The sequence below is a fragment of the Pelecanus crispus genome, chromosome 11, assembly GCF_030463565.1.
Source record: "Pelecanus crispus isolate bPelCri1 chromosome 11, bPelCri1.pri, whole genome shotgun sequence".
Lineage (NCBI taxonomy): Eukaryota > Metazoa > Chordata > Aves > Pelecaniformes > Pelecanidae > Pelecanus > Pelecanus crispus.
Genome location: NC_134653.1, coordinates 19,961,455 through 19,975,911, shown reverse-complemented (window position 1 = coordinate 19,975,911; position 14,457 = coordinate 19,961,455). Strand labels below are relative to the sequence as shown.

The 14,457-nt window shown below is 37.6% G+C and overlaps 2 protein-coding genes across 2 annotated transcripts in view; one reads left to right on the top strand and one right to left on the bottom strand.

The window, feature by feature from the left end:
* The window catches only part of IFT140 (intraflagellar transport 140), a 90,594-nt gene that overhangs the window by 37,682 nt on the left and 38,455 nt on the right, over window positions 1-14,457 (top strand). The window contains exons 16-17 of the mRNA XM_075718192.1: window positions 358-489; window positions 2,809-3,005. Coding sequence (XP_075574307.1) covers window positions 358-489; window positions 2,809-3,005 — 329 coding nt within the window. The remainder of the gene's footprint in view (window positions 1-357; window positions 490-2,808; window positions 3,006-14,457) is intronic.
* TMEM204 (transmembrane protein 204) overlaps window positions 5,259-14,457 on the bottom strand; it is a 28,108-nt gene continuing 18,909 nt past the window's right edge. Inside the window, exon 3 of the mRNA XM_009493012.1 lies at window positions 5,259-5,503. Within this exon, the coding sequence (XP_009491287.1) occupies window positions 5,259-5,503 (245 nt within the window). The remainder of the gene's footprint in view (window positions 5,504-14,457) is intronic.

Below are 14,457 nucleotides of genomic sequence, written 5' to 3'. Positions count from 1 at the left end.
TGTTGAAAACAGTTGGGAGTATTTCTTTGACCTGAGTCAGATCTGTCAGAGACTTCTAGGGCAGTAGTCTGTGGCCAGGGACTTCCCTCTTCATGGTTGATGGAGTTGGTTCCTGAAAGGCAGAGGTGGAGGTCCCTTTGCAGTAGGAACAGTCTTCAATGTACAATGAGTCATTGGCTACTTACTATAGGGAGGAAGCGTGCAACTCTGCCCTCTCCAGCAGGCGTGTACATGTGAATGTATATGTCATATTATTGTCAAGAGAAGGTTCTGCTGAGTGAATATGGAAAATAAAAACAAAATGAAAGAAGGATATTGCAGCATAAAAACAAAACAATGCTTTGTTTCCTTTTTCAGATGGATGTTTGGGTTATATCATTCTTCAGTACTGAAGAGCATGGCCTTTTGCTTCAGGACAGCTTTCCATTGCCTTCATCCTACCAGGTTCTTCTGGGCATAGAGGTGCCATATTATTACTTTGCAAAAAAGGTGAGGAAATCTTTCACAATTCCTTCCCTTCCCAGAAGTTCAGACTTTTCACTGCGTAGGGATCAAATGTAACCAAATTGAGTCTGGGGTAAGTAGAGCAACTCCAATGGCAGTTGCTGCATCACATGTGGAAATGACGTAAGATAATCCTAATGCAGGTGTACTTGGCAGTACTGCGGAAATTGTACTGAATTGGCTTTTCATGGGTATTGCAAACTGGATGCGACGTAGAGCATAAGAGACACAGTAATTACCAGAGAATGCAACTGAAAAAGGGATGTGAAAAATATTCTCTACTTTATGTAGTCAGCATGCCTATTGCAAGTAAGGGCGGGGGGGGGGGTGGGGTGTCAACTTTATGTAGGCCATAAGAGGGGACATTTCCTACTAGCTTCAGTAGAAGCAACCCATTTCTTTCTTAGAATTGAGCTTAATCCACACAGAATACCAAAGAGAGCAAGAATACTCTTCTTGCACTATCACCAAATGCCTACACGCTACAAATACCAGGAATGCATGCTTTAACTTCTTAAACTTGAATACAAATCCAAAATTGTTTGCATCTTAGGTAAGTAAGATGCATGCTGGCAGAGATGAAGCCTATAACCTACAGATCGGTTTTTTTGGTTAAGCTCTGACCTGAGATTCTTAATGCCTGTTAAAATGATGATTTGCACTGCTCCCTTCTTGTAGGGGGAGCTTAACAGTGTCTATTTATTCTACCAAGGCATTTATTTTTGTAAAATCTGCATGAACTTATTATTGATGAGACTTATAATCCTCTAAATCTTCTGAATAAGACAGACCAATGTGATCATGTAAATCTAATTTCATGTAGTTCAGGAGCAGTGATAAACAGGGAGAATGTATCTAGATGTTTCTCTACTTCAGATTCAGAATTTAGATTCAGAGCAGTACTTTGCAATTTAGCCCCCTTTCAAAGAACTGACTGTTATCACTCTTCCTAGCAGATCTAGCTTTTAGAGTTGCACTCTGGTTTACTTTCCTTTTTCCCTTAATTTGAAAGGTCAAAAGTGCTCTGCTGCATTTTCTAATCTTTCTTTTAACACTTCCCCCATCACATCTTAGGCTATTTTACTTGGATAATACACCTATTTTTTTCTTTCCTTCTTTTTTTAACTCTATATGGATTATTGCTGCCATTAGTTGTTTTTTCGGAGGGGATGTGTATATAAACCTGTAAGTATCTGCCATTATTTTGCTCCTCTTCCTTCATTCTCTGCCTGTCTTCTGTTTCCATTTTCTTCTGTCAGTAGGTTACTGTATCTTAGTGACTAAATTACATGTTATATAATAATTCATTTTGGAAACATGATTTAGCATATGAACACAGTCTGATTTAAAAAAGCAAATCGAGTTGATGCAAAAGTATGTTTTGACCAGATTTCATTCCAGGGTTTCTCCTTATTCATTATAGTATCTTTTATGTCCTGTTTCCAGAACTTCCCCAAATTGTAGTCAAACGCATTTGCACTTTTGATTTCTGTCTTTTACTGTATCTAATACTTTCATTGTATGATAATATAGTACAATACTATTTTTTAAGTGGCTTCTGTAAACCTTAATATTTAGTTATCTCATCTAACTATACAATTGGGGTAGAGTACATGTGAAAATTGGTATCCTTCATGACTCAGATGCTCTTCCACTGTGTTTGGCTTGTGAAAATTTCCTTGTTACACCCTAGACAGATCATTGGATGTTGATGATTGACTTTATCTTTATTCTTTTTCTGAATAGTAGTTAAATTGCTTTGAGCTGCCTTTCAATGACTGGTGAAAGTATCACTGAAGCTCCAGAGGCTCCAGAACTGCCAATTATATGGGGAAGGGTTTGAATCTGAGCTTTAGTATTCATAAGCTTCACACAAAGGCAAGAATAAAAGAATTGGGTCTATATCGTTAACTTTCAGAACAGCAGACTCATTTTTGAGAAGAGACTAACCTTAGAGAAATGTTTATCTGAAATCTCCAGAAATCTGGGGACTTAAAATAATAGTTGCTATTATATTCATAGTTATTATAATAATAATATATAATAATAATAATTATTACTATAATATTAGGAGGCTGCCTCTCCTGTGGTATTTTACCCATCTCCAAACTATCACTGACATACTGTGATTGTTCATCATTATACACTAATCTCTTCTATGACATTGCAACTATTGTCACTATTGATCATGGTCCTGCAGAAATAGAAAACTTGGACTGTAGTGGAAATAATGTAATTAATTACATGTACAAAGGAGTAAGTTTCAACTCACTTGATACCTAAATGATAACATTCTCATTTTAGCTGGGAGAAGCTGAAAAAGGACAAGCAGAGTCTGGCCCAACAAAGGTGTCTCAGACGGTTGCGAGAAGACCCATGAGAGATTTTATTGGATTAGGAGACTGTGATAAGACTACCCGGGATGCCATACTGAACTTCAGCTTCTATCTGACTGCTGGAGACATGGATGAGGCCTTCAAATCCATCAAGCTGATAAAAAGGTATTGTAAATATTTGTACGTATCTCTATGGGTACAGTTTATTTTTGTTTAAAGTGTGTATGAAGTTTTGATCCTCCTAAATTATCCTTACATTTTTCCTGATTTCATTCTCCCTTTCATTTTTAGCAAGATGAAATATCTTTATCTTACAGACATTTTAATGCATTCTCTGCTTATTCTTTATCTACAAGACATTGCAAACTCCATGGATTCTTTTTTACTACGTGGGAAAAAATGATTGATAACAATGAACGTTATTCTGTGCTGAATGGCAAAAATCTCATGTCAACACTAGAAGAAAATGAACATTCACAACTTTATTTATACATCTAAAATAATCACAGTAATACCAAGTATTACAAATTTACTGACCACATAGCTGATTTTTAAATTTAAATGTACATTATTATAATATGGATATTGCAATATTAGAAGAAATAATATAATGTCTTTTAAATATTCCAATATTTTATTTTTAAAAAACCCTGCAATTAATCATAGCATATTATTTCTAGAAAATATTTTCCAGAAAGTAATGCAGGCAAATGAATACAAAGCTTAGTTGGTTTTTACAAACCTACTGCTAGAAGAAACTCTTTGTCAGCTTTATGGTATTCTACCCTGATAGTCTAGAACAATGCAATTGTTCTAGAGCATCAGTCTCTGCAGAGTGTTGCTCACTTTGAACATGGTGCAGAGCGGCAGTTGGGGTTGAGTTTCTTAATACGTCAGAACTGAGTGCAGAACAGAATTCAAGAGCCAGCTTGATGATCACATTTTAACAAAGTATGGAAGAGTATAGTCGAACTAATGATAAAGAAAAGCAGTGTACTCAGCTGGGAGCGACACAACAGTCCTAAAGAATTTGTAACATTCACAGCTCATGGTCCTTCAAACCTATCAGTAACTGTGCTCAGAGTAGCATCTTTAGAGTTTTTAAACATCTGTCATTGCCTCTAGTTCCTGTATCCTAAGTATTTCTGCATAATAGTTTTTGACCTGTTGTTTTTCTTCCTGAAAGTTACGTGCACATGACTTTTGTGAGCCCATGTGCTTCTCAGGATCAGGCTTAAAAACATTATGCCTAATTCCAAAGGTACTAATTATTTTCATTTCATTACCATATTAAGTTACCAGGCAGGTCTTTTTTAAATCTCATGCTTAAGTCCTGTGTATGTGTCTTTTTCTCCAATTTGGGTGCTTGAGTGGCAGTTGTTCTCCAGTATTCACTGTGTTATGTGCCTCTGAGCATTGCTAGGCAGAGCTGGGTGTCCTGACATAGCACTCTCATCTGAAAATATCACAGCAAATGTTAAAGCAAGCTGGGAATAAAATAAATTAATTTGGGCTGAAATACCTGTTCTTAATAATTGTTTCCAATAATCTAAGTTAATAGTATCTGTGATTATTAGGGATACCAAGTAAGCCTCTTCTGTAGGTATTTGCCCTCGTTGTAACACTGAAGTAGATTTTTCAGTGACATGTATGGCCTATTCTCGCTGCGTACCCTTTTCATTTTTAATGGCATGTCTGTTTACATATAGGATAAACCCAAACCTTTGTCTCAGGATACAAAAGAAGTGTCTGAAAAATGCAACTTAATTCTTCTGCATTCCCTTACTTTACAATTAGAATGGTAAGAGCTGCTTTTGTTTTTTACTGTCTGGGCTATGCTGTGGCTGGGAAGCAGGTGTTGCAGCTAATGAGAAGTTCCTTGAAGAGGGGTGAATGGAAGGACTAAAGATTAATGAAATTCAAACAGCTGTTAAAATCATCACTAATTCTATAGTGAGTTTTCTGCTTTCTCAGATTGCCTGTTAACTCCAAAGCTATTGTCACTGGTGTCCTATAGCTTTTTACATTATTATTATTAGGGAGCAGGATAAGTTTATGCAGACAGAGAGAATGTGTTTGGTTGCCTCTTTTATATATTTTCATTGCATAAACTCTGTGTCTGCTACAGCTGACCCTGCTGATATGTAGCTGTGATGCTCTGTCAGGATTCTGACAATCCAACATTCTGTGCTGTACAGCAGAGGGAGAGGGCAATATAATATAATCTATATAAAATTATGTGTTTTATACATCTGTATATAGATGGAGCCCATCCAAATAATAATTGAGGGCCTCTGCCCACAAGAGTGAGCTTTGTGATGTCTTTCAACCCTTAGTTTTAAATTATAGCATATATTTATAGAAAACAACTCCAATGCAGATCTCCTTGGAGATCTTTTCCTTTTCAAGTCCACTGTTTCAGCACGGTGACTCAACGTAGTCATTTTCCAGGCCACGGCGAAACCGAGCGGTCAGGGTACGGCTAATGACAATGACTCGGGGTGCCATGCAGTCCTCACGCCTATGAAGGATGTTCCATATAAGAATGGCAGCTGCCAGCGTGGCCAAAAGACAGGCTCCAATGTTCAGATAGCAAGACCAAGAGAGGCTGGTGTATGGTCCGATGCGGTAGAATGTCACCAATCCAATAACCAGAACAAAACCTGCAAGGATAATGTGAGAATTTTTTTTTAATGTGTTATTCTCTTGAATTTCTGTAGTGGCAAGATGCCATAGGCCAACATTCATGAGTCTGGAAAGCCTTTCCATCCCTATTATGATGTGCTGTATCTGTTCTTGATGGCATATTTGGGCATGATGATATATGCACACACTGGGTGCCTGAAATGGAATCTCAATGTCAGGTTTAAATCTGTTCACTCTGATTTAAATTTCTTACTCCCACTTAGCCATACTTCACATTGTGGTTTTTTCCCCCATCCTCTTGTCTCGCTTACATGGATGTCCTCTTTCTTATTCTCATTGCCAACACAGAAAACTGGTATATTAATGGCAATAATAATGAAAATCTTTTATTCAGAATATGGTATACTTTTCTGAAATTTCAAAATTTTATTTAAGGCAGGCGACTATTGTAAACTGCAAAGATGATTAATACCTAAATATCTTACAGAAATAATTAAAAAAAAGTACAGAAGCTTAAAAAATAGGGAAGGTTAAATAAATGGGACTTTATGGTCCTACTTTTTCTATGCTGGAAAAAAGTATTAGGCAGGAGTACTATCATGCCTCCACAAGCTACTAAAGGCAAGGTTTCCATTCCCTTCCTAACCTTAAGCACAGTAGTAAGTTCCCTAAAAGACAGGTAATATTACAGTAATAACACTGCACTTGGCTAGCTTTTCCATCCAGATGTCACAATGTGATTTGCAAAAAAAGGGAAAAAAATATTTTCCACATTCTTTTTGGTAGACACCACTGATAAATAGTAATGTTATTTCAGAGATGAGGTGGAGTGACTTTTCTAGTCATGCAGGAGGTCCATATTAGAACAAGGGGCAGAATCTGTATCCCTTGACTCCTACTTTTCTGTTACTAAGACTGTCCTTTCCCCGAAGAATGCATCGATAAGCACACAATTACATTTCTGCTCTGTGTTTATTGTATTAGTCTCTCTTCCTGTCCCTACTCTCAAATAAAACTACTTTTCAGCTTTTTAAAAGGAATTTATACATTTTTTAAAGTAATTTATACATGTGATTAGATTGAAACAAACATACAAAGAGGCAAATACGCCTCACTAACCGAAAAAAGGTTTTCTCTTAACCACCGTCATAACACAAGAAATATCATTGACAAAAGGGCCCCTTCATGAAGGAAGGCTAGAATAAACAAAGGCCCACAAACAGCCAAAGGATTTCTAGATACCATCTTCCTAAGTACATGGGCAAGGACAAGTCCCGAGCAAGTAAGTCCCAGTGGCTGCAGGCTGTTTTCTCAGTTGTCCACGCTGCTTGCAAACACTGTTCCCACAGATACATGGCAATGCTCTAAAACGGTGTAACACCTGGCTCTGGTACTTGATTTTCCGTGAAAGAGCACATCCTGAGTGTGCATTGTATCAAGTTCCTTTCTAAAAAGAGTGCTAGTAATGCAGTGAAGATGGAAAAGACACAAATTATATACAGGTAAAAAAAAATAGAGGGAAATGAAATACAAATAGGAGAAAAAAAATCAGTCGCTACTTAAGTAGGTGTGACGCTTTTACTATTCTGAGAGTCAATAATGTGAAGGCTGAATCCCCCTCCTAATAAAACAAGCAATGAATGAGTATTAATTCAGGAGATATCTGGCATCCTCAGCTCTCTTGTGTCTACCTAGAAGGTGGTTTGTAACTCAGCTGCTTGCTACACCTCCTCCTCCTGAAGTAGCACTGTCCCACAGATGGCATGTACCAGAGAGAGTTTGAAGTGAGGCATCTCTTTCTAAGGCTATATGAGGAGGAAATAGGTTCTTACAGGAGGAGTAGCTCTTCCCTGCTCTTTTGCCACTCTGCAGTAGCCTTTGCTGTGAAGAGTCTAATGTACTCTAGATGGGTTTTAGGGTGTCGAGTCAGTTGTAAGGACAGCAACTAATAACTCCTTGATTTCGTCAGTAAGTCTAGTAGTTATTTAATGGTTCAGCTGAGTTATAAATGAACAAGTCTCATCTGGGAAAAATGTGGCCACATGGAGCACATTGACTTGACTGAGTTTTAGAAATCACTGATCTGTACAATAATTGTTTGCTAGCACTCCCAAGTTGAGCCTGCAGACTTACTTAGGAGGCCATTTTAATGTTAGCCAAGTTGGAGATGGGATCCCAATACACAGGTGGTCATCTAGCATTATTTCAAAGTATACAGGTTTGAAAGTTGCTTCTTGACTCCTGTTCAAAAAAATACTGAGTTATGGTTGAGGTAGAAAAATTATGGGCTTGTGCTTTTGACAAATTAAACTTAAATCTTCATTTTTTTCAGTAATCACTGTTGGATGACACACCTTGTATCAGATTATGCATACTTTTTAAAATCCTGGTCTTTTGAAGCCAGGCAGATGTTATCTACATCCTTGGGTGGACTCTTGAAGGCAAATCATCTGTCTTTGAAGGAGTTAATTTTTCTGTATATTCGTATGCTTAGCTCATCACCACGTGAAAGTGGAAATGTTCTCTCCTTGTGCGTTCAAGTTTGCACTGCAGTCTGCAAATGTTTTTTTCAGCATTCACAGAACACTGCTTTTGTCCCCAAAGCCACAGTTAATTGTACTCTTCCTTTTCTGTGATGTTTCCTTGAATTGCTTTTGAATTCTCATGACTTTGCTGTTTGGTGTTATCTGGGTCTTGTATGAATTCAATCTATTTTTTCCAGTGTCATTCTCCAAGTTTAGTTTGTCCTGAGGCACATGTTAGAAAAGAGAGGGGGAAATCAGATCCTGTATTTTGGAATACATCAGGTTTTTTAAACTCTTGTCTGAGATGGCTCGGTTCCCCATCTGTGGAACCAAGATGATAAAATTTCTTTTCTCCTGTGTTCTGTTTTGTATTTCAGGGCTTTGGGAGCAGACCATGCTAGTTGTAATGTGCTCATAGAGAATGTGTATCTCTACATCTACATTTGAGGTCTTTAGGTCTTACAATACAGATAAACACTGATAGTGCTTTGCTCTTCCACAGGTTGCAGTCCACTTTTCAAAGGATGATAGATACCAATTTTGTCAAAAAGGTAGGAAATTGAGAGAAAGGGAGATTGCTTGCACCTCCTGCAGCCAAGCTGTGGACCTGTTTCTTTTCCTTCTCGTTTAAAATTTGCAGGAAGGAGGGTATTGACGTACGAATCAAGAGACCCATCTTACTGATGAGTCTGGCACATGACAAAACTTTGTGACGTCAGTTTTCCTGTTCAGTTTTCCTTTCAGAACTCTTTTCCAGTTCACATACACTTTCACAGGGAATCCAAAAAGCATTAAATAAATTAAAAAAAAATGTGTGAAGCAAATCATAAAACCTTAAGCAGGAAGAACTTTGAACCTAAGCTGTTTGTATCAGTGACCACATACAGGTACCTCTAAGGGACAGTTATAAATATTAACAACAGTCCACTTTATACTATCTTGCATTATTTGTTTGAGGCTTTCTTGGCAGAGGTAGCTAGGTTCAGGAACACCAGTTACACAGAGTAACCCTGATGCTATGTCGTGTCTTGCAGCTTAATTTCCAGTTATTGAATTGTGGCTGGTGCTTTCCCCCTGCAGGTTTACAGACATTTACTCTACCGTTATCTCTAGCTTAGAGAAATAATGGATGATTAGCACTTGTAGTTTACTTACTGAAAGTCAGGTCTGCCTGTGCCTGCTGGGAAAAGCCTTTAGAGAGCTGTACTCCCCTGGGCATGAGTTTTGCCCTATTCTTTGCTCACTTAGCCAAGGCAAGCAGCAGTGGTCTATACACATTCCTTCGTGGCACAGTAGAAGTAAATAAACACTGTAGGAGTATTTTCAATATTTAAACTTTTTTCCAAACACTCAGCTTTTAATTAAATTACTTAGCTTTTTCTTTCTTGCTATGGTCTATTACTGTCCTAAATGGCTACACATCTCCATGCTAGACTGGCCACCTTCATGGGCTCCCTTCCATCCAATGGAGAAATTATCCACCAGGAAAAAGCACTAAGGCTTCCTTACAGATCCCAAAATAAAACTATTTATGCTAGCAAGACTACTTCCCTTTGGGGGCCCTTTGCCTGAACCCTGATCAGGTGAGCAGCTGGTCATGCAAGAGGCTTTCTCTCCTTTTGCAGTTCTGTGCCAGTGTCTAAGCAGGGTTGTGGGGGCGGAACTGGGAGATAATGCGTTTGAGAGCTCCCTGACTTGGCAGATAGCAAGAGTGAGTCACTGGAGCTCTGGAGTGAAAAATGTAGGACCTCTTTAGAATACTTTGCTGCAGGCTGGACAGGAACTGACATTTAAGAGAGAAAAACATGAACGAGGTGGGAGAGTTGGAAGCGTGTTACTGTAGAGTTTCCACAATTAGTTTTACAGTTCTGCCAGTGTAAGTGAGCTCCAGAATAAAAATGTTGCTGTAAACATTGTTTTCCAGCATTCTTATTTCATATTAGCATGACCAGATATTGGATTTATAAATGTAGAAAATCAAGAGCAAAGGGTGAAGAAATTGTATGCATCCAAAAAGGCTGAGTTTGCATAGGATGATATTTAAATTCTGATGAATGCTGCTTTTGTAAAGATGATGTTATGTGAAAACCCACGAAGTTTGCTTGGAGAGATTTTGTCTGTAATAACTGAATCAAAATTAGATTTCTTGAAGCAAAGTGTTCCAATGTGCTACTTATGTTTTACTTGCCCTTAGAGTGGTCTTGTTCACCAGCCAAGAATTGAGATGGAACATTTAGCAGCAAGTCTGTTCTCTAAATGACTGGGCAAACACATTCATTTCACTTATTTGTGCCAGCCTGGCCCTTCTCCTTCAGTGGTTCCTCTTTCTTAGGGAAAGTAGATTTTTTTTTTTTTTTTTTTTTAATTCCTCTGTTATATGGGTGTATTTGAGGAGTGGTGTTTTCCTAGTTTGGATGAAACCTTATGAATAATTATGTGTCTACCATCTGGTTACACACCCTAGTGTACTGATGCAATAATACTCAGTTTCTGTAAGGAGAGAGAATGAGACTAATGAGAGAGTTTGACTAGTGTTTTATTTTTACTAACATAGCTAAAGCAGAGTATTTTCATGATATTGGTATCTCCTGTTTTGCTTACTGCCTTCACTGTGAGTGTTACTAGCATTAGGAAATCTTTGACAACATTTTACTTTGTTGCCTTTGAATATTGTTAAATATTCAATTAGTGTTATCACTTTTGTGAGAATTTAGTGTAGGAAAAATGGTGCTGGAATTACTCCTACTTATGGTTGCATAATATGGGTACAACTCAGTTGTTAATGTAAATATATCAATGCATAATTTGGCTCTATATTTGGAACAGTTAGAAGTACACGTATAAAAATTAACCTTGTATTAAGAATAGCTTCTGTCTCCATGACTAAAACAGACTGTGGTGACTTGACCAGCTGGGTTAGTTCAGTTGGTTAGAGCATGGTGCTAATAACGCCAAGTTCACAGGTTCAATCCCTGCTTACTTCAGGGGGGTTGGGCTCAAATGATCTCTCAAGGTCCCTTCCAACCCAAAGCATTCTATGATTCTAAGGACTTTTCACTTTTTAGATAGATATTTGTAACATTGAGCAACAATGTCTGAATTTAGTTTCAGTATTCCAGTAAAATACCTGGAGGGAGACAGTTGGATTCTCAGACTGTTTCCCATAGGTAACTCTATTAAAAATAACCAGAAAATTGCTCTACTTGCCATCAGTCATCTTGCTCTCCTAACTTACAATACAGTTTGAGGAGGGATGCAGATGGGAAATATTTCTTTAAATTTAGTTATGAAAATATTAATCATTTTAATCTGGCTTTCATTTTTGTTTTGTAGTGATGACAAGACTTTTAGATGCATGGCTGAATTTCCCTGAATTAATTTCATTATGTAAGTCAATCAATTTCAGATCATTTTATTGTGTACTGTCTAAAGTCTGCACAGAGGCCACAACTTTACTAAAAATCCTGATGAGATTACTTAAAGTACTTTATTTTCCCATAGAGCTGCTGTTTATCTCTAGTTTATTTCCCATCCGTAGCAAAACAAGCCTGGCTGGGGGGGCTTTTCCGCTGGGGAAGGAAACAGATAGCAAATTCACTAGGAAGACTTTTGGTTAGGACAGTATTGACTGTGTGAGTGGGGGTGGGTTGGGAGAATGTTACTTTTTGAACTTAATTTCAGATCTGTATACTGAATTTCCTGTTTGACTGTAGCTGGCTGCAAGCCAACTACAGATTTTTAGCATTTTAAAAGAACTCTCATAGTAACTTTTTTACTTCTGTGATAGCTTTTTTTTTCAGCCACTCCTTGATTCCCATTCTTCCTTTTTATTAGTACATTGATAGTACAGTTGAAGAAATCTATATTATGTTTTCTCTGGGTCAGTAGAAAGACTATACTGGGAGTTATAATCCTCCTCTTTACAGCTTGTCCTATAGGATGACTTCTGCTGTGAGGAAGAGGGAGGAGAAGGAAAGTAGAGCAGCCAGGCTGTTGTTCAGAATTCAAACCCCCTGTTTGTGCAGCAAAACTGTAAATGGGGAGGGGAAATTTTTCACCCCTTTTATCTATGTACCCTGTAAACATTTACAGGGAATGATTTAGCTGCAATGAGTCACAAGCCTGAATAAGCTGCTTGTAGGAGCTCCACTGTATTTATCAAAGTGAGATAGATTCCCAAAGTGTGATTGCAGTAAGACTTAACGTAAATGATTAATCAATTAACACCTTTTCCTGTGTCAGCTTGGCACAAGAGAGTTGTTAGAGTGCAAGGCAAATGTGGAGTTTCTGTAATAGCTGTGTGTTCTTCGTTGTAGGCTGAAAGCTGTAGAAGTATGTTTGCTTTGGTTTATAATGCCACAGAGACTTTAGCAGACTTTTGAGTTTTGAATTGTACATTGTTGAGTACAAGAAAAATTTCCTTCCAAGGATTTTGGTAGAACATAACATCTGTTAGAATTAAACAAGTTATGAGTAGCAAAGCTTCTCAGGGGCAATAAGACCCTCTTGTCCTTCACTTTTCACCACTGAATTACAATGGCTTTCCACTTGTGTTCTTTGAATTTGTCAGTCCCTCTTTGTCTTTAATCTGATACGGTTGGGAGATTAGTCAGTGTAAGGCAGCAAATTCTACTTTATGTTGGTTGGAAATCTTCAAAGGGAGGTGCAGAGCACTGTTTAATAAGTTTAGGTCTACTGACAGTGAACTTGCTTTTCTTGGTTACCTTTTGGACGTTTCCTTAGAAATGATGCCAGTCCTTGAACTGAAGGTTGAAAAGCATTCCCTATGAATTAGACATAATTCATGTTGGGCAGCTGTTTAAATAAGAATAAATGTGCAGACTTTCACACTTCAAGTCAGCTGCAAACATTGCTTGGCACCTTGGATTCAGAGGCAGCTGGAGTCAATGAAAGCTCTGCTTTTGATCGCAGTGAACTTCATATCAGACATAGGTAAGAGCTCTTGTCAGCCTGAGCAAAACCAACTTGTGAAGAGAGAAGCAGTCATTGGCAAGCGATTTTCCTGGAAGTTTCAGTGGTCATCCTCTGCTTCCATTTTTTTGAGTGCTCTGTCCATCGCATGATACATCAAAGGGTAAGAGTTGTGTAACTGTGGATCTAGCTAGGCAACTCAGCTTGAAACTTGTTAGGAGACATCTCCATATATATTTAATATGCATGTTCATAAGCAATAAAGTGAATATTTGAGTTGAAGAACTTTTCATTTCACATGCTTCTTTCTGCATTACTGCATTATTTCTAATGCTATGTCTGTCATAAAACATGTTCCTTATACTTGCATAGCCAAATGATATTTATCTGGGAATATATTTGTTACCATATTTCTAATGGGAATACATGCCCTTGACATTGAGATGCTACAACAAATCGTCAGCTACTCATATCAGTATTTAGACATGAAGAATATACGCAGATCTTCTCCCTGCTGCAGTTTTACCAGTTTAAGAGTTCAACACACTTCTTGTGAGCCACCGCCCTTCCCAGTTTGCTGGTTCAGCTGCTTATGTGAACCGTTTCAGTCAAAATAAGTGAGATAGGCTTCCATATTTTAAGATCTTTGCAAATGCGATTCATTTTGCAAATGTGTGAAAACAAGATCATTTTATTGTGAGGTTTGCAGTCCACATAAAGAATGTGCAAGTTTGGCATTGAGGTGAAATAAAAATGAGAAATAATGAAAATATTTAACACAAATCAAGCAGTCAAGTTCTCTTTTGTTATGATTTTTAGGTTATTTACAGTGTCTCATTTATTTGCTTCCTTTTCAGGAAGTATTAGGTTTACATTTCCATAGGTTTCATCTTAGAACAGATCTGGCTTGAGGGTGTCATGAAGGAAAAAGGTGGAAGGAAATAATACAGAAATCAGGATCACATTGCTGTTGTGAATATCTTCAGATATATTCTCCAATGGCTGCTTTGCTGGTCTGTTCTGCATTAAGATTTTCTGGATATCAACCAATCTAATGTTGTAGTACCCAGAAAGAAGAGAGAAAGTAAATGGTCTAAGAATCGTTTGATTTAGGTTTAATAGCACAGAGGTGAGAGTATGCATGAACTCAGATTTCCTGCGATGGTTAGGGGTCGGGAGTGAAATACACAATCAGCTGAAAAACACAGTAGGAAAAGCTGGAATGCAATGCTTGAAATTCAAGAGAGAGGTGAGATTGTAATTTATTTGGATGTAAATGACAAGCTCAGTAGGAACACAAAACTTTTTAATGTTCAGGATATTATGTATTAAAGTAATTTAATGCTGAAAACAGACTGGCAAGAATATTAATCATTATGATTCAGCTTTATTCCAATCTTGGACTTTCAGAAACTAGGATGAGATCTAATGTAAGGGATATTTTATCCTGGATTTTCCCCATTATGTTTCTAACATTTCACTCTAAAGTCTGTGATAATCACCATTGTACAAGA